General features: G+C 40.9%; 1 protein-coding gene across 1 annotated transcript in view; it reads left to right on the plus strand.

Moving 5' to 3' along the window:
• Positions 1 to 21,030, plus strand: part of MEGF11 (multiple EGF-like-domains 11) — a 200,643-nt gene that overhangs the window by 86,958 nt on the left and 92,655 nt on the right. Inside the window, exons 6-8 of the mRNA XM_009995285.1 lie at positions 11,751 to 11,997; positions 13,623 to 13,743; positions 18,688 to 18,824. Of these exons, the coding sequence (XP_009993587.1) occupies positions 11,751 to 11,997; positions 13,623 to 13,743; positions 18,688 to 18,824 (505 nt within the window). The remainder of the gene's footprint in view (positions 1 to 11,750; positions 11,998 to 13,622; positions 13,744 to 18,687; positions 18,825 to 21,030) is intronic.

The following is a 21,030-nucleotide window of genomic DNA, read 5'->3' on the forward strand; positions in this document are numbered from 1 at the left end:
TGTTATTGCACAATTTCAAACCCAAATTACTGCATAATGTCATTTTTTTTTTTATTATACCAGCAGACTTTAAATTTTATTTTGTGATGTACTTTGACTAATTAATTATTCAACTAATAATTATCCATTTCAAATAAAGCAACTTGATTACTAAGCCTGATGAGGAAAACCCAGTCAGGAAAGAACCCTTTCAAAAACAACAACATTCTGCAGTTATCCTTAAATATTTAAAGGGTGAGCTATATTTAGTAAATTCTTCCAAAGGGTGTGTGTGAGGGAGATGATCGGATGCTAATTTCCTGTGTCATCAGATTTGTGCATGTGTGTCAGCAGCATTCTTTAAATCACCATCTACTCCACAATCACCATCCACAAAAGCATCAGGCAGTGTTCAACATTTCCCTGGGTGGTTCCTGCTTATCAGCAAGGAAAACAGTCTACTTTGAGATCATGTCATTTTCTTCTCATTGATTATTTAGTATTTGGTGTGTGCGTGCAGTGTTTGCTCTGCTCAGATATTCAGGATTGAGCACAGAACCTTGTTTAGCAAAGGAAACATAAAAGTTGTAGCATCAATGTCATTTCCCAGATGGCACTGCCTTAGCCCATGATGGCCAGTCCCTATCAAAGGCCACTGTAGTCAATGGAAAGAAATTCCCTGACTGTAAGGGGCACTGGACTGAGTCCAAGAGGCTTGTGATGAGCACCATACCGCATGGTCAGTGGACAATTCTGATGATGGTCTCATCTGAAAACATCTCTTTTTCCCTGTGGCTTTTGAAAGTATAGCTCTGCTTCCATAGGAAAATGTAGAAATCCAAACCTTACAGGGAATGTGGCATTTAAAAACCTTAATGCACAGCTGCTGTGTTCTCTTCCAGCAAAATCCCATTCACTTCCCTGCTACCATCCAGTCAGAAAGTCACGTATGTCTGTTTTGCTTTTTACTTTTCAGTGACAGTTGTCACTAAAATAGACAGAAATTTAATCCAGAGAGAAAGCTGCTTCACTCAGGTAGTTTCTTGGAGTGCTGAAAGTGAAACTGAACCTCCAAGAACTGACACAGCAAAGCCGGGCACTTGAGCTGCTGTGTAAATGTTCCTGGGTTCTTAGAAGCTGACCCACGGATACTGATGGAGCCATTAACACATTGTCAACAATGAGGAAATGTTGTGATGATTTCCTGTTCTTTGCCACTGGTTTGCTTCATGCAGTGATCCACAATGAGTGAAACTGTTCTGAAGGCACTGGCTTTCTTATCATTGTGGTTTTGTCAAAACATTTCAGTTCAGCAAACCTATAACTTACTGTAAGGATGAATGGTGTTGATCATCCTGGTTTTTAAAATGCAAAACAGTTTAAGAACTGTCTGTTTTTAACATCATAATATAGTTTCATTTCCCAGTTTAGTGCAACTTCTGGTTTAGAAATTGGCATTAATTTATGCTTCTGTGAACAACATTTTAACATGCTTGGAAGTCAAAATAAAGTATCAAGGTTTAGACATCCAATCTCAATAATTTATGAGATGAGACTTTATCTTCCTAGCTCTCCAGAATGAAACCCAAGCCCTACCAATATGTAAAGGAAACCACGGGTAGACAGGCAGTGGCATCCCTCTTTATTTTCTGCTTGTGCATTTTGTTGCTGGCTCTGCTGTGAGTATAAACTGCTGGATCAGGTTAGGAGACCTGGGGCTGCTTCTCTCTCTCAGCATTAGCATCCTGAAGCCGTGGTGCAGCAGAGCTGCAGTAGTGTTGCAGTCCAAGGAGCTGTTTCAGGGATACTGGGAATTTACTGCATAGAACTCTTGATGCTGGGGTGTGTGTCCTCTGCCACTCCACCACTCACTTAGAGCCATCCATGCTCTGACTCCTGGTATTTAAGCTACTCAGTATTAGTCTACCTGTCTGATTATCTCTTTATTAACAGAACATCCCACAGCTCAGTGTCTGACTGCAATGAATAGAGACTGTAATATTCTAGTATTTTGATATTTTCAATTTTTTCCCCCTTCCAATTATTTTGAACTTGCTATTGGTAAATGTCAGAAGGGCTTTGTAGAGACTGTGCTTAGTCTTGAAATGAGATTTTGATGAGTGAACATTATAGTTTTTACTGGGTTACACAGTGCAAGACTTTTAAAAAAAAAGAAGTTTCTTTTTACGTGCCTGAAAAGGGACATTACTATTAATGGTTTATAACAGAAAGACAGCAGTGTATTCAAGGTATCTTGAAGACATTCAGTAACATTACAGAGCCACATGAAGATTCAAGCATGCCTAGAAGAAAAGAGGACAGCAAGTGGCTTGTGCAGGTACCTTCATGTACCTTTTTGTAAGCCTTTGAACAGTTTTAGATATGAAAGACCTCTATTTCAAAGGCCACCGGGCCTTCCGCTGCTCTAATTCTCCCCCAAAGTCTTTAGGTAACAGAATTCATACTAGAGAAGGTAGGATTTTTCCTAGATTCAGTTGCTGAACATCCTTTAAGTTGATACTATTTTACTGAAAAGCAGTGTACAGGTAGTAAATGTTAGGATGATACTGTGGTGAAGGGGAAGAAGTGGTTCTTTTTACTTTATAGCTATACTGTTGGAAATAAAAGTGAGTAGCACCATGATCCACAGAGTTTGCTTTGGGTTTCTGTATCTATGCAATAACATGAATTGCTTATTGACCACCTTGAAAATGAATGATGAGTCAGTTCTATGTGTTATGTTATACATGAGAGATGAGCTTATATGTCCCCATGAAGGTGAATCTTTATTGGTAGAATTTGAAGCTGGCTAGCTAGCTGTAGCATTTCTTCCATATGCCTCTCTTGAGAGTACCATCTGATCCTCTGAGCAGCCAAGATTTTTGCTTATCTCAGTTTGCATGCTGACCTGTGCAGCCAAAGGTGAAGGGACACCTACATCCCTGCACCTGAATGGGAATGAGAAGGAACACGCTCTCTAACACCTGCTATTTTAGAGAGAAGAAGCATTTCTTCTTCAAGCACTGCTTTAGGTACAAAGAAAGTTAAACCAGCAGCAGGGTGACCTTCCGGTGCTCAGTTTATGTGCAGTGCAAAGTAAAGAGCTGAGCACGTCTCCCCGAGAGCTTTGCCAAACAGGGTTGATCCCACTCAATCCTCTGCAATTAACACCACTCTGCAGGCACAGAGGGTGGAAAGGTGACTTCAGTGGTTGCATCAGATTACTTTCAGCATCGTAGTTTCCTTAGCTGATGGGTAATGTTCTCCTGCCCAGTTGAATGGAGCTTGAAGAGGATGGGACTGGAGGGTACCCAGCATGGCCAGCCTACTGCCATTGGTGGCCTGGACCCATGGATCTGCTCAAAACTGGCTCAGAATCAGCTGGCATCAATAAACTGAGAAGGGGAAGAGGGTTTGTTTCTTCTTCCACAACACTGCCTTGCAAAGCCTCCAGCTGAAGACCAGACACTATTTAGAATAGCAAGTATCCCTGTGTAGATACTTGCACATGGCTTCTTATAAGCTTTTGGACAGTTTTGCACCAGACACAGACGTTGTATCAACAGCTCCTAATCTCCAGTGAAAAAAAGCCTCTCTATTTCTTCTTAGTTTTCTTTGAATCTCTTCAGAGCAATGCTGCTGCCACCGTGCTTGAGCCCTTCTGGTGGCCTTTCCAACATTGCATTGCTGAAGAATGCGTGAACTCTTCCTCTCTACCTGTCCTGTCATGTTTCAGGCATATCTAAATGTGTTTCTATGCCTTCTTGTAGGCAAAACTGGTAGTACTTCTGTGCAAAGGAGTTACAGGAAAATTTCATGATGTAGTAAATGAAAACACTGAAAGTCCATTTTAGATGTTGAGAGAGAGAGGGAATTTTTTACCCAGTTGGAAAACAGAATTTGGAAATTAGTTACTTGCAGATCTTATTATTACAATCCTGTCCTAGACAATAATAATAAAGTATTGGAAGTTGTGCCAGAGCAAAGACTGCTAGGTTTCATACAGAGGAAAGCTAGTATCTTCATTTAGTTTTATTAGACTCTTGGTACTCTGCCCATGTATTTTTTAATTCACTGCAGTAAAATTCTAATTAAAGAATAGACTTTGCTGCCCATTAATATGACACTTAAAAAAAACAAAAACAAACAACAACAAAACAAAACAAAAAACAAACAAACAAACAAAAAAACATTTTAAAGAATGCAGCATTTTCTCTAAAAAAATTATAATGAGGAGACAAGCCACCAGTGTTGTCTAGAATGTTGTCACTCCCTTATGAAGCCCTTCATGATTTTAAACTCCTTTTACCATCTAGAGTTTCGGTGGAGTTAAAGGCTCATTAAACTGAACAGTAATTCCTGCAAAAAGAAATAGGAAATATTCTTAGAAAATTTTTGTGTTCTAATTTTCACTTCTTTTGAAGTCTCTGTCAAAATATCTCATGATAGAAATTCTGAAAACACAACACTTTGATATCTGTCAGCAGTAGAAGTTTTTTCTCCCGTTCCGCTGCTTCCAAAATATATCGAGTTCATTATGGGATTTGACAAGGCTGATATCCAAATTCTCAACTTCTAAATAAAGTTGTACAACTAGGTAACTGTCCTAAGCGCTCTGCAGAATACTGTAGGAATGTTCTTTAAACAAGGATTACTTTGGAAAGAAGATGTTTCCTCAGAGGATACTAAATAAACTGCAGGGTCTCTGAAGTGCTGTGATTAAATTAAGTACCACATGTTGGAGTCAGTGACTAATGAGATCATCATCTGAGATTAAATCATGACCTAAATCAGCCATATGTTTCTTATCTGGTTCAGGCTATGAACTTTGGAGAGAATCTTGAAAGATGAAAAGCTGTCCTCCTGTCTCTAAGACAAAAAAAACCCCAACAAACAACAAAACATATAAATAAATAAATAAAAAGCAAACACAAAATTGTATTAACTGCCTCCCATGAGTAATAATCTATCCATTTGGGAAAAACTGGCTGATGTTCCCTTCCCATATTTTCTGTCTGATGAAGACTGATCTATAAACCTGGAAAATTAGATTGACTACAAGTTCTGCCAGCTTCAGATAAACCAGAGGTTTTGGGATGGATATGTTTGGGATGCATATTAACATATGCAAAGTGTGTTCTCTGGGCAGTCTTAGAGATGTAACTATTGAGACTGGCATTTTCTTCATGAAAGCTGTGTATGCTGTGACCAAAGGTCTGGCACTGGAGATAAAAAATTATTTATTTACAGAAATCCAACCTGTTTGTTGCTTTGACAGTTGCAGGACCTCCCTCATTTGAAATACCATGTTGTCCCATGGTAGATTATCAGTTCCTTGATATGGTTATGAAGAAAATCAGCTGCAGTTTGAGCAGTGTAGCCTTATCTGCCTGTACCAACTAGTGTGTCTGTTTTGTGGATGAGGTCTTCTCATTGTGAAATCAGGTAATTTGAATGTTGGTCTCAAGCATTTTTAAGAACATTTTTTAAGGGAATTTCTGAAAATCTGGGTTATTTTCAGGATACATGGTCTGTAAACATGTGTTGGAAACTCTGAGTGTAAACACTCTTACAAGATAAACAGGTTTTTTGTTTTAGAATCAAGCAGAGTGATTTTTCAATACTTCCTTCAGGAGTGCACTGCTATTACCTGCAGTACCAGGACGTGAGGGACCCAGGGCTGCTCAGAGCCAAACACAAAAGCAAAGTGAGCTGTCATTGGGAGGGATTCCCTCTTCTTGGACCTTATTTCAAACCTATTGCAGACTTGGCTTCTGCTTCCAAAGGTGGTGAGCTGTGCCAAAGTGAGTCATGTTTGTACAGTGAGTAGACATCAGCTCAATATAGGGAGTATAATTTTCCTACTGGGTTATGTACAGGGCATAAAAAGCTAATTAACAATTTTAACTTTTTATTCACTACATGCAGGCATATGTTTTAGCTTTTGCTGTTTCTTTTCCTGCTTTGCATTAGCTGGGCCAGCCATTTAAAACAAAATTAGATTCCAAAACTGAAGTAGACTTAAAAAAAGCCACCCAGAGTTTGGGCTGCCTTCCCCCCTAAATTGGTATTCAGATACTCATTCTGCAGCAGTACAGTTATATTAAGGGTGGAATCTAGCCCTAATTTCAAAATAAATTCTAAAATAATCTATCTAAAACTATGTCCTCCTAGATTTAGTAAGATAATTTTATTTCTCATTTGCATTTTTTATAGGCTAGTATCTCATTTAAACATTTCAAACTGAATTTGGAAGTATTCCAGAATATTGGTTATTGATGATGAGCTACATTCTGTGCTTCAACAAATTTGCAGAAAATTCCTTTCAAGTGTGGAAGATTAATCACCATATCTGCTCTCAGCCAAATATGTTCCTAAGTCCTTAGGCTAAGAAAAGCAACCACTGTTGTTTTTTTTCAGCTGTGCCCTCTGCAGAATGTTTGTGGAAGTCCCACTGACTTTGCCAACCTCAAATACAAGACTGGTCCCCCAGCTATAAAAAGAGATACATGCAGGTTTATGCTAATGAGAGCAAAATAAGCACAGATTCTGGTGCTGCTGTGAGAGAAGATGCTGGTTTTGTATTAACAGTGTATCTGTGCAGTGATGGAAAGCACTGGGAGAGCACTTTGACTCTCTCTTGTTGGGATAAGTCACTTGATAAATGTCACCCCCTCCTCAGGAGTCTTTTTATGTATCTGCTAAGTTTTCAAGCTTGTGTGTTTGCTTCATCATTGTCCAACTTGTGCTGCTGCACTAAACACTGGGCAGCTCTACTGACCCAGAACACAGCAATTAACTAATCACTCCTAGAGGGGAAAACAGCCATTTGGGAGTGAAGCAGCACTTGCAATGTGTCCTCGTTGTGTATTTAATGGAACAGAACTGGGAACAGGATGTCATGCATGACTGTAGCAGTGGATATGCAGAAACTGCAGTAATTAGCCCTCACTTCAACAAGTCACTGAGGCTTTGGGGTGGGGGCAGAGATGCAGAGAGGAAGAAAACACTTTGTGCTGTATCAAACACTTCCCACCAAGGAATGAATCTTTCACCTGTACTACCCTATGTAGACAACTGCAGTTATGCTTAGGCACCCAGCATCATCCTTTACAGAGTTACCTTCACTTTTATTGGTGGCAATTAATCTCTAGTCATATTTTCAAAGGAGAAAAAGTGAATAAGTTAGCACACTTGCCAGGGAAAGTTAGAACATGACCTGAAATATGGCAGCTCCCTTTAACATAGCATGCCCCAAGAGAGCACGAGCTATTTCAGACTCATCTCTCATGGTATTGACATCCAAACATGCAGTCTGAAAGGTGCATTTGTACCTCCCTGATATCACACTCTAAGGTTGCTTTTCTTATTGATGGTACAGTTAAAATCTCTGTATCATTTTGACATTTTTAATGGCATATGCATTTACAGTATAGCGCTTGTGTAAGCTTTAATCAGCTTTCTGTTCACAGGTTGTTGCTATTATTATTTATCTCTATTACGGTAACAGAGAGGCTATCAACAAGAGCAGGAGTAGACTGTGCTAGGCTTGGGTTGTATTTTCAAATGGTCTCTCTGTGCACACGGGAGAAGTGCTGACAATCCCAAGGTGCAGTGGGCTTCTGTGTCTCTGAGGCTGTTTTGCCCTTTTGGAATCCCTATCACACACCAGCTAGGCTTTGCCACAATTATGTATACAGACAAAAACATGTCTTGGTTGCTGAAGTCTTTGGCTTCTTCAATTTTGAAATTTTCTAGAAGGAACTACTAGACCCCAGTCCCATAGCTAGTTGCATGTGCACTTGACTAGTCTCACACACCAGTGGTCTGATTGAGCTCAGTGGAATTACTTGTATGAATTAGTACTTGGGTTTAGCTTATCAGCCCTGTATCTGTCTATCTTTGTAGACAGAAGTTACCACAGTGCAGATCTGTGAGTTATAACAAGACAAATATCACATGATGTCCCAATGAAATCACACAGATAAAGAATTTACTTGCAACTCCACAGTCTTCTCACTGCAATATGGGACTTAAAGGAAGGAAAACCAACAGGAACTGATAAACTTTGAGCAACAAAGATCTTATTTTCATGTGAGATTACTGCAGTGTAAAATCAGATGAGGATGGTATTTCATGATCACAAATTTTACACTAACAGGTTGCCAACAAAGTTCATTCAGTTCCCTCTGCAATTAATCAGCAGTGAATGAATTGATACAGCAGTAAATAGCTCTGTGTATTGTGGCATGTGTAGGGCTTGAACTGATAGCTAAAGGGAGAAAATCTTTACCATCTGAGGTAAAGACTTAAATGCAGAAGAGACCAACCTGACATTGTGTACATATGATCCCATCACTAGAGAGACAACAGGTTATACACACATACTGTGTTGACTTTGGTGTTATACACACATAAGGTGTTAGAGAACTGCATCCAAAGCCTGCTAGTAGCTTTAGGAACATAAAAAAGAGCCTAACCAGTGCAAAGGCTGTATCAGGCATTGTAAATGAGACAGTGCAAATCCCATCTTTTTGTAATTCTGGGGTTTTTTTCTGTCTTTCATGAGCATTGAGAGGTACTTTAATCCTCATTTTTATGTCCTCTCCCTAATAAATCCCCATGAAATTCACATTCTTAGTAGCTATCTGGTATGCCAAGCTGTTTTATTTCACAGATAATTAAAACATTTTGGCTAGCTAATTTGTGCTGAACATACTGATTGTTGCAATGGGTGTTCACTGATGCTTTGTACTTAGAAGCCTTTGGAAAATTCTGTCTAAGTGCCAGCTGGTTTTCTGGTCACTGCAGGCTTTTATTATCCAGATTTGGGGGTTTTTTTATGATTTTGCAACCAATTAGAGGAATTTCTGCTGTTTACTTCAGCATTATGCTCTTCCCTTTCGCTAGATTGTGCAGTGAAATTTGGTACAGGGAGAAAGCAAGTGTGTGATCAAATACAAATAGTAAATGATAGTTCAAATAAAATTGACTTACATTAAATTAGTTGTTTGGGGCAGACACTGTAAATGTGAAACAAGTTGCTTGAGCTGATGATGGGGAAAACAATTTCCCTTCCTTTGAAAAAATTTCTTTCTGCTTCACTGTCAAAGTGAAAAACAAACTGAGCAGACAAATCTGATGGCTTATGCACTCACCTGAGACATGGAAGATGAAGGATATAAGTTGCAATAAGATATATTGTGTCTTCTAATAAGCCTTGTGTGTTCATACTAAGCAAATGAATTGCAACTGGAATTCTATCAGCACAGAGCTACCCACAGCCTGACAATCAGGGCTGTAATGTGAGGTGTGGCAAGGCAGGGTTAAGTTTGATTCCATTTCCCCCATGCAGAAAGGGCTATGGACTGTCCTTGTGGCTTAGATATGTACTCTTTCTGGATGTGCAGAACTGCATCCCTTGCTGTTCAAGTTCTGCAGAAAACAAATCAGTACTTCTGGAAGGGAAATTGCAGGGAAACTCCATCAGCTTCAGCCGATTTCCTCCCTGCCCCAGAAGGCTTAGAAGAGACTTGTTGAGTGTCTACGTGAAATAAAGATAGATCATCTCTTCCCACAGATTCTCAGTAATAATTTAAGACTTATAAAGAGTAAGATTTTGTTTGCTTGGCTCCCAGCAGTGTTAGTGAGGAACTATCACCCCTATTTACAGCTGTGGGAAAAATGAGGCAAAGCAATAAACTATCTCGTGTGAGGCACAAGCAGGATTATGCAGGGGGATATGTTGCATGCTCAGCTTTCTGCAGGGGACACACCCTGTAAGACCCTACAGATCCTTCTGGCAACATTGGAAATGTCTTCTCATGGATTTATTTTGGCCTTCAACACTGTTGCTCATGAAATACAAGTTTGTAAATTGGTAAGGAGCACTGCCAGTTGAGTAAAGTCTTTTCTTTTTCTGGGAGGTATCCTCAGACTGACCCATGAGGACAAAAATACTGCCAAAATTAACTGATAGATCTAGTAATCCAAAAAACTTAAGAGGAGCTTCAGGCTTGGTTGGGCTTTGCATTTCCTTTGTGTCAGTTTTAGCCAATAACCAGGTGGCAGATACTCCTTGTTATCCCCTGCAGTCCTACCAGGGGAAGATAAAAATGGGTGTGATGGAGAAAGACTTTAAGGTCGGGGAAAGAAAAGCTAAGAGCAAGCTTAATGGAATAATAAGATTGTAATAATGATGGTGAATTACACAGAAATAGATACAAATATGGAACCCGCACCCCTCAGGTGGGGAGGTCAGGGGGAACAGGCCCAGCCCCGCAGCCAGAGGCGCCTTCTCTGAGGAGCCATTTTGTGCTGCGCACTCTGCGCAGCAGCACCGTGATTGGTCCGTTCGGGTCACCTGACCCGTCCTCCGCTCCCCACAGACAGAGCCGCTCCCGCCGGGAGCTTCCCGGGCTGGAATTCCTGGGAATGTTTCGGGTCAGTCACGGCCTAGCTGCTTTTTATCATGGTTTTCTCAAGCCAGGACACCTTGCTAGGTCTGCACACAGCGGCTCAGGCCTGGGGAGCAGTGAGTGTCACCTGGGGGTTGGTTTCTTGCTGGGGCTGCCCCTGCTTTCTGCGTGGCACTGGGTTTTCACACCTGGAGAAGAGTTGTTGTTGGCATAGTTGAAACAGTTTATCTGAGCAAAACCAATTCACCTGGAAAATTATCTGTAGCTGTGTCTTTATCAGACACTTTGCCAGCAACTCTGGTCTGAGGAGGTGGGTGATTTTCTTCACCCTTGGCACAGCTCTGTCGAAAGGCTGCTGAGCAGAGGGTTGGGCTTCTGAAGGAATTCTTGGCTTTCTGCTGACCCTGAGGGAACCTTAACTTACGGGTGGTTGCTTTGAGCTGTTTAGCTTATATACAGGTAACATGAGCATTTTGAAGGTGTTAATTGCACTTCTGTAGCAAATTAGGATCAAGCTGTTTTCTGTTACGCTGACTTCCCTCTCTCATCCTGCCTACGGTCCACAAGCCAGAAGGGATCAGGCAGGATTGCCACGTGAAAGGTTCTCCCTGTGCTTTGATGCGTTCTATGGGAACTGCCCCTTCATGTCAATGTCCATGGGGCCCGGGGACCTACTGTAATGCTTGTACACACTATTACCAGCACAGAAATTACCTGACATATACACTCCAGACCTTCATCCCTAAGCCTGTTTTAAGCAGCTTCATTAAATCCTGTCTCCAGTGTTACTCTCTACGACCTCTTTACACCAGGGAGAACCAAAACAACACAAAAAACCCCAAACAAACCACCCCAGAAAACCAAAACAACCAAAAAATGTCATCAAAGCAGACAGTCTTCTTTAGATTGTTGTATTTTGTTGTATATTATGTTGTATATTATCTCACGGAAACAGTGCAAAGAAACAATATTTTATGACATTATTGAATCTACAGGATTTGCTTGGCAATGCGACCTGCCATTAACTACACTGCAGTCAGGATGGGATCCTCTGCATCTAATTCCACTATAAATTCATTCCTTCCAACTATCTAAGAGCACTAAGAAACAGGATATTAAAAGATTGAGGTCCTGATCCAATAAGGGTGTTAAACAAGTCCTCAAATGTAGTATAACACTAGTGCTGTTGTCTCCTTGCATGCTAAAGCGAGGTGGGGGGCAGTTGGGGAAAGTTTGAGAGCCCTTTAGAAAGCTCCTGGTACCAGCAGTGCCCCTGCCTGCTTGCCAGCCTCGGCGCAAGGGCCGGGTGAAGCGCTTTGCTAATATCTTGGCATGTGCCTGTCTGCCCTGCAGGCTGTGACAGCGACCACTGGGGACCCCACTGCAGCAACCGCTGCCAGTGTCAGAACGGAGCTCTCTGCAACCCCATCACGGGCGCCTGTGTCTGCGCAGACGGGTTCCGAGGCTGGCGCTGCGAGGAGCTCTGTGACCCGGGGAGCTACGGCAAGGGCTGCCAGTTCCTGTGCCAATGTCACAACGGAGCGACCTGCGACCATAAAACGGGAGAATGTCACTGTGCTCCTGGGTACACGGGGGTATTGTAAGTTCAATGACAGGTGTATTTAACTCTGCATCATTTAACAGCCTTGCTTTGACCGCTTTTAGTGCAGTGAGTAGTTGGCAGAATTTGCACAGTCTGTCTTTGCGGAAGTCAGGTAACAAAATTTCAGAGAGACCAAATAATGGGAAGTTCTTTTATTGCTAATTATACCTGTCTGCATAATAAAATTTACTGCTAAAGTGAACTTAAAAATCCATTCTGTTTTCCAGGTTGTACAACAACTGTATCTGTTCCTAATTTCAGTATGTGAATACAAAACAAGTTAGAGTTGTTTTGTAAGTGATTGGACATTTCACTCATTAGCAGGCCAGTGCAGTATCAAATGGGACTTACTATCCCAAATATATTTGACTTTCCATCTATCTGAGGAAGCGCTGCTGTTAACTATATTAGCTTATTATCTAGGGGGTACATTTTAAGAATAGTGAGCAGGGGTTTAGCTGTGTGACTCCTATTAACTTTAAAGAGAATCATGTAGCTAAATCCCCATCCACCACACTGAATGTTTACCAGTAGGATTCACAAAATCTGCATATTAATTTTAGGACAGCAAGCAATAGTTCCTTGTTTAAAATTACCCATAGTGTAACATCAGTTCTCATTAGAGATCTTTTAGTACTTCCAAAAGTAATTACATTTTCAAAATTATTCAAGGAGAAGAGAGAATTTAGTCACTGAATTTGGTTGGAGATTTATTACAGCTGATTTAATACTTCTGCTGTCCAATATTATTTGTTGATCTGCTTGAAGTAGACAGGAAAAAAAACAGGCAGTATTAACCTTCATAAATAAGTGATAAACATTTTTAATATTTTACTTAGAACCTGATTTCCTCATAGATTTGCAACCTCAAGCCTGGAACCACTCACTGCTAAAGACCTTGCTTACTGGTAGGACTGGTCCCATCAACATTAATATATCAGTTCTCAGCAGTAAGTACTTGCAGGGTCAGCCACCTATGTGTTGTATGAACATCCTCATCAGAGGACAGTCAGGGGAAGAACCTCCTGTAGCTTGAGAACCTAGGATTAGAGAAAGAAGTGATGCTGAAAAGTGCCAGTGTGCAAATGTAAGAGACACTTGTTTTTGCAGGGACTAGCCTCACACTGGCTCCCATGAGTACTGAGAGAGACCCAGTGAACTTAAATAGGCTTTAAATGTTGCTGAGGTCTTGTCAGTCCATTTTACACTGCAGATGTTAACATTTAGTTGTGACTGGAGAAATGTCAATAATTTTAATCCCATCCTTCTCATCTATTTGCAGCTTATTGCCATGTCACATAATTCACATTGAGGGCTTCATCCTGCAAGTCTTAGTTTCCTGAGCTATTTGAATGGATATGAGTCCAGTTGAGAGGGGTGGAATTTGGTCTTTGCATAAAGATTACACACGTGCATCAGCCATACTGGGCTGGATCCATGGCACATAAATAACCCAAGCAGAAAGAACTCTTTGCTATTTGGTAATACCAGTTGAGACTTACTGAGGTTTCATCATTTGCATAAGGACTCCCATGATGACCTGTGTTGTGGATTTTCCTCCCCATCTCCTGTAAGTTCGTTTAAATGTGCTCTTTGTTTTTTGTTCCTTGTCTCTCCCAAAGCTGTGAGGAGCGCTGTCCCCCCGGCAGCCACGGAGCTCAGTGTGAACTGCGCTGCCCTTGCCAGAACGGAGGCGTCTGCCACCACATCACGGGAGAGTGCTCCTGTCCTCCTGGGTGGATGGTGCGTACGCTCTTCATACTCATCCTCATTTAGAGGCTGGAATAGGAAGTTAATTGTTCACTGTCTCAGCAGACATCTTCCTGTGTTTTTGTAATGTGTGGATGCTATTTCTTGTCATGAGGCTCTAACAGTTCTGAAACTGAGGCCACCTTTGTCACCAGTGCATGGTGCTTTCACAGACAGGCCACCAGTCCATTACAGTTCCTTGGAATATTCCCTGCACCCTTAGGCAGTGTCCTCTTGTGGGACAGAAAGCTCAAAGCTCAGCATTGTCGAAAGGACTGTCCTCTTTCCCCTTCAGGAGAAACGGAGAAAGAAAAGCCTGAGGGAATTTAGTGTCTCATGCAGTTGTTAAAGCAAGACTATACACAGAGACCGGTCCCATGTCATGTCCTTATTCAGGCGTAGTTCCCATTGATTGCAATAGATTTGCTTGCATCAGGAATTGCACTGGAGAGATCAAATTGGCCTAACCTTTAATCCTTTGTGTCAAGAAAGCAAGGCCAAACATTTTTGAAGTCTTCAACTTTATCAATAACGTAGTAATTAACTCTCTTGGGGTTTGCCAAGTCTCACAGGCCCACATACCATTTAGCTGTACTGAATTTCCTGGCATTTTTCCTGCATCTGACAATTAGTCTTTTGGCAATCCTGCTGGATTTGAATGCATACAAATACTGTGACTTTTTATTTTAATGCATGGAAGATCCTGAAGATCATCATACAGCTGTTGCGTCTCATGTGGACCTTGAATGTGTTGAAATATTTTAGGGCTGAGAGACATGTTTTTGGTCATTTATATTAGTACAGCAACTGCTGCCTCCACTTCATCACACAGCTAATTTTGGTTAAAAAGCACCAACAATGAGATTCTGGTGGCCATTGGGCAGCAACATGGGAGAAGAACTTTGCTGCCCATATTTTTATTGAGGCTGTGTATGGAAAATCTCTCTCCAGCTGGAGAGTCAGAGCCTCTCTTGCTTGGCCAGTCATGTCAAAGGTGGTGATGGTGATTCCATTTCAAATGATGAAGCAGACAAAACTTTTCAGAAGCTTAAGTAAGAATATAGCACCTTACCTTCAACTAGTACTACTTTTAGGGAATTTTTTTCACCTACTCTTGTCTTTTGTATGCCAGTATTTCTGAGGATCTGAGTTGTTTTGTTGTACTCTTCATCACCTCTTGTTTTATCTGGACTTTTCTTTTGCAAAGTTAAAGATCACTAAAGAGAGATAGGAAGATCAGAATAGAGGAGCAAGTTTTTAGAGGTCTTTTAGGATGCAGCATAGACCCTAAAGAAGAACCACAGCATTGGAGCTGTAAAGCATCAGTGGTCATATATTCTGGCCCACTTCTGTTCCTTACAGCTTGGAGTTTCTTCTCTGCATTTTTAGTGGCCCAGAGAGACTTTCTGTTGTTGGTTGCCGTGTCCCCAGAGAAACCCTGGAGTTAGCAATTGATGTTTCAAACAAGCAAAACTGAAAATTGAAGAGAGGGATCAAGTATTCTGGGGAAAGAAACTGAAATTATAAGTAAAAGCACTCGGCTTATAAATGTTGAGATTTTAAGTATAAAGGGTCTCTCCAGGGTTTTAATGAAAAGCTGGTAATTCCATACACAGAGAAAAATATTTTTTCGTGCTGTATTTTTAACTCTTGGTGGTTGGAATGGTTTGGGAAGTGAGACATGAGTGGGCTGTAAACGAGCAAGAGAGATGGGCTTAATGGACAGCATTCATTTTATTTCACTCCACGGACAGTCAGGAATTTTATTTGCTGATTTCAAGACTTGAGACTGCACACATGTATTAAATATACCATCATGTTGGAAGGAGAGAATTCTCCCTGGATTTATAGAAGTGCAAATCCGCTTGGATTTTATTGCTGCTGGATGAGCTGAGACTTTTATCCTCTCTAAGAGCAGGCTTATTAATGGCAAGTCAGCTCCCTTAGGGGCCTGTTTGCCTGTGGGATATGGGAGAGGAGGCAACAAGTTGAACAGGAGGAAATTCTAGGGTTCTTAGGTTCTTCCTTGCATCTGCCATCTTCAAAGCCTGGTTCTTTTATTACTTGTAGTATTTCTTTTCTCCTGCTTCCTCCCACCCAGTGCAGACTCTCCCAGAAGCACAGAAAGTTAGATCAACTGTGTTCTGTGAGATTCTACTGTCCCATGGGTTTTTCACCAAGAGGTTGATGGTTAACAGAATATATTGTTGAACTAGTCAACAAAATGTGGCTTCCAGCATACTATGGTGTTGGATTTCCACTTCCATGTCTTTCTGGCTGTGGGAGTTACTGGGTGGCTGCTTTAGGGCCTCATTAACAATTTATAGGTGTAATTCTACACATCTTTCTCATTTGCAGTATTAAATTCTCCAAATGCTCTCCAGGAAGTGAGGGGAGAAGTTAGATTTACAGAAACACTTTTGAAGGCCTAAATCCCCATGCTCAGGAAAGCAGCAATCTTTCCTTACAGTACAAAACATTTGTCACTGGTAACACACCCTGTTTGGTCCTGGATCCCATTCTCAAGTTTCTGCATCATGGTGCCATGTTAATACAACACATTCTGCTAATCACTTCTTTCTCATTGCCTCTGGGCTTTATGAAGCAACTGCAGTTTGTATTTTTGTCTATTTTACTTTCTGTTGTGGGTTTTAAATGTGGAGGTGTGAGAGAAAATGGAGCAGAAAAACATCTTTTCTAGACTACAAAATGGTAATAAAATAGGAAGCATTGTCAAAAGCAGAAGCTGATGAGATCAGGGTCTTAAAAAAGGTGCTGATGGGGTGAACTTTACTGATTAGATGTATAAGCAGCAGCAAACGCTGGTCTGACATTTGATCCTTCAGAGAGGGATGTTTTGGGTTCCCTTAGTACGTATTAATGGAAAAACTATGCCTAAAGATTCTCTTGGCTCCAGGGGGATGCATCACAGAGTATTGCTTTCTCATCATTTGTTGATAGAAATCCTGTTCCTTTTGAGGCGTGAAGAGAGGAAGTATTTATTATCAAGATAAATGGGTACTTACATTTTCTGATATATAGTGTTGTGCATTACTCAAGTCCAGAGACACCAGTTTTTTAACACTGTAATCTGAATGTTCTTGAACTTAGGCCAACCTGTTTATTGCACAGCAAAGGAGCCACCTATCACTGGTAGGAAAGGCTTGAAGTGTCTGTTTCATTATTACATTGAAGAGCAGCCTCTCCTCTTTAGGGCTGTTGATACTGCTAAACTTCCCAAACTGTTGAGCAAGAACCCCAGGGAGTGAAAGCAGCCATTATATTCCTATTTTATGTTTTCTGTAAGTTTTGTCTAATGTGTGCCTTGTTCAAAACTCAGAGTCCTTGGGGCTTGGTTAGGGAAATAAAGACTGCTGAGGGATTAAACCAAAATGATACTAGGAACAGAAAAACACTGGTTCTGTCAAACTCTGCCTGGCACTGGCAGCACCACTTGCTACAGTTGCCAAACATTTTCCATTATAGGACCCCATCTTCACATCACAGCACTGCCAGACTTGTTTTGGCTGAAGTTAGTCAGCTGGGTGCCAGCCTCAGATTTTATGTTTGCTCACAGAAAAGAAACAATATTCATACAACTTCTATGAAAGTCTAGGGAAATCCTTGTAAGGCCTTGATACTTGACAGGGGACATTATGTGATACTTAGGAGAAAACCACCTGAGCTTGGCAGATAAATTCTCCAAGGACACAACCCGTGGTAAGGATTCTTTGCCTTGGGGCTGGGCAGATGGAGCAAGGCTTGCTCAGCAATTGCTTTTTCTGCTGAGTAGTGCAAGAGTGCACAACCAAGAATGACCAGCTGTCTTTTCTTCACTTTCAGGGGTGGTTAAGCAGGGAAGGGAAGGAGGAGACACCTCAAACATGGGGATTAGGGTCCAGATGAATGAGAGGGCTAAAAGGGAGTCAGCAACAAGGATTTGGGGTGGACTGGAATAAAGAGGCAGGAGAGCAGAGGGCTGGGAACATAAAAAAAGGGAAGGAAGTAGCCATCAAGATGTGCATTGAAACAGGTCAGAGGCTGAGATATGTCTCCAAGGTTGGGGATAAGGAGCTAAGAGGATATTGGAGGATGCATCTAGTGAGTGTCCAGGGATTAGGCAGATTTTCCATTTCAAAATCAGTTCTTCTGGCCAAAAGGCTGCTGTGCTGCTGGTGGGGAGAGTTAGGTTGCTACTGTATCATTACTGGTGGCTTTCTGCAACTGTCCCAGGCTCTGGTACCCCTTTGTGTCTCCTCCATGGCTTAGGCAAAGCACTGGCTGATGCCATTCTGGACTGCTTTATGAGTGTGGGGTCTGGATGAGGGTAGAGGGAATGAAGTAGGTAGGATCTGAAGAGGTGGACATCTCCAGCATTTGAATTTGGTCTTCTAGGGGTGAGGTGGAGCTGTCTGAAAAGAGGAGGTCATCACTATCACAACTAGCAGAACTTCATCCTTCCAGTGCAGCCTTTCCAACAATCCCCTGCTTCCCAAATGTTCACTCTATGACACTTATCCAGAGTAGGTCCAACAACTTTTCTGACTCCCTACTTCACAAAAAAAAACCAACACACAAACAAAAAAAACCCCAACCAAACACCAGCACCCAGCTTTGTAACCTTCTTTGGTTGCCTTTAACCTCTCCCAAGCCTTTCTGCATCTATTCAAGGGACAGTGACTATCCTGCCACCCCAGCTGCAGTTTATGGGCAAGATCCAAAGGAGAGAATTATGAGTACAATGGTGAGAAAATTCCATTCTGGAGATAGGACAGACAGGCACTTACTCTTGTAGCAGAATTTGGAGGCTGTCTTTAGCCCTTCTTAAACAGAAAAAATCAGTTTTAGCAAGAAGCATGATAAATATCCAACTGCATATAGACATGTATTGCATTATGAATGTTGGCTGAAATACTGCTCTTTCTCTAACCTTACCAGGGGCTGGTGTGTGCACAGCCATGTCCTCCTGGAACATTTGGAATTAACTGCAGCCAGGACTGTCCCTGCCACAATGGAGGGCACTGTGATCCCGTGACAGGAAAGTGCATCTGTGCAGCTGGCTATACAGGAGACAGGTAAAAATCAAAGCCTTCAGTTTTTACCTATGAATTGACAGTATTTCTGTCCCTTTGATATATGCTGTTATGTTTCTGTTGCTCCTGTTAGGTTCATCCTTCTGAGGCAGTTCAAACATTATAAATGTGGCAAGGTTACTACATTTTATTGGCAACGTTCTCCATTTACAGGGTTTTTTAATATAACTTAAAATTTAATGGATTAAATTTAATTTAGATATTTACAGTGATAAATTTAACAGAGAGAATTATATGTTTATAAGACATGTAAATGAATTATATTTATACAAATTAATATCCTCAAGAGTAAGCAAAGCAGCAGTTTAATGTTTCCCTCAGCTCTCCGTGCTTTAGCACTGATCCATGTCAGACACTAACAAAAGGTGATAAATCCTCAAAATTGATAAAGGAGAGCCTTCACCTATAAATCAGTCACAGAAGATGATAATGCTGTTTTACAAGGGTGTCAGCTGTTCATGGATTCATGGAGCAAAATGAGCACACAGCAAAGTCAGGGTGGGATTGTAGTGCATGTTGACTTCATCCTCCAGCTAATCCTACCTAAGGGGTATGGATGGTGGGGAAACTGCACTTAAACAAGCTTTCTAAGGCAGTTTTCAACAGGGATTGGTCTGTGTCCCCAGGGTTCCCAGAGACCCTGGGCATAGCTCACTACTGTATGCTAAGCTGAAGCCCTTTCACCTACATCTTCTCTTTTTTTATTAGCTGCAACAAGCTAGTATGGGGATACTGACATATCCTATAATCATACTCTTGCACAGTAAAACTCATTGGAATTCCTCATTTCTTGCTTCATTGTTCAATCAGCAATTCTTTATAACACACAAGCAGACCAACCCTCAGCAGTGTGCTGGGCCATGTACAAGGCACACAGAGCTTACCTTGCTGCTAACTACAGTAAGGGGATGTTAGGTTGTCCATTGATTTCAGTGAGGGCACAAGGTCTTTAGAAAGTCTAAATTGCTGTCCTTGGTTATGTGTTCAGACAGTGTGGACAATGGGACAGATTAGTCAGCACCATTTCAGCTTAAAGTCTGTTTTACTTTCTGGGTCTCTTGCAGCTGCTTCAGTGTTACAGTATAACTGCAGGTATAGCAGGAGAATGCTGCTGCACAAGAATAGCATTTATTTTAACATTTTACAAGGCACTGAAAAAAATTCTTAATAATAAGTTATTGTGAATAACAACAATAAAACCTAATCACACTTTATCTACTATAATCTTTTTAATTGTCAATAAGTACTATATAATACCACATACAGTTGTCTTGTGCAGAAGATAATAAAGTACAGCAAGATAAATGTTTGTGCAGATGAAATGGTCATAAAGGTCCATGTAAGTGTAATTGCCATTCTTTGTTCCCTACCTATTTTCCAGGAAGTGGCACTACACTAAATACCTAGGAAACTTGCAAGAGCTATTAATAACTCTATGCAGCTTTCTGCTCTGCTGAAATGACTGGATATGTCATGTAAATGTGTGTTTTGAGAACTGGAAAAGAATAATAGCAGAAGCACAGTTAAAAGCTAAGGATGGGCTGTCTAAAAATTCAGTGGCTGACAGGAAAAGGGAGCATTGCTTTAGCTTTGTTTTCCATATTGCCATTAAGCTTGAAGACTGAATCTCAACAGAATAAATGCCACATCTCTTAGAACAAAATGAGCAAACTTAGTCTCCTGTTGTGGTGTTTGTCCCTGGATCTTTTATCAACAGGCTGATGATCACGAGGCTAGTGTGTTTTGGGTGGCTTTTAATATTTGTTTGTGCTATACAAACATGATCTCTGTTTCAAAACAAACAGAAAAGCCTGAAAAAACTTCACAGCATTATTGCATGAAGAAGATTTATCTGGAAAAAAAAGTAGGTGTATGTACTATTTTAATCTGTTGAGTATGCTGTCTTATGTTTAATATTTTGTGAAATTGCTTCCATTAATTCTACAGGTGACAGCCATATTATCCTATCCCAACCCAAATAATTATAGTACATATTAAAGTTCAGGGGATATTGTAATTCGAATCTCCCCAGATAGGCAGAAAGCAATGTAAATTAAACAAGAAACATAACTAGGGCTTAGCAGCTCATTTTGTAATTTAATTGAACAATGTATCTGGTTGTTAACGGTGCTATGGACACATTAGATTGATATGTTCCAAAGGAAAGATTTTTAAATAGAAAGCTAAT

This window comes from Chaetura pelagica, unplaced genomic scaffold (assembly GCF_000747805.2).
Source record: "Chaetura pelagica isolate M959 unplaced genomic scaffold, ChaPel_1.0 scaffold453, whole genome shotgun sequence".
Lineage (NCBI taxonomy): Eukaryota > Metazoa > Chordata > Aves > Apodiformes > Apodidae > Chaetura > Chaetura pelagica.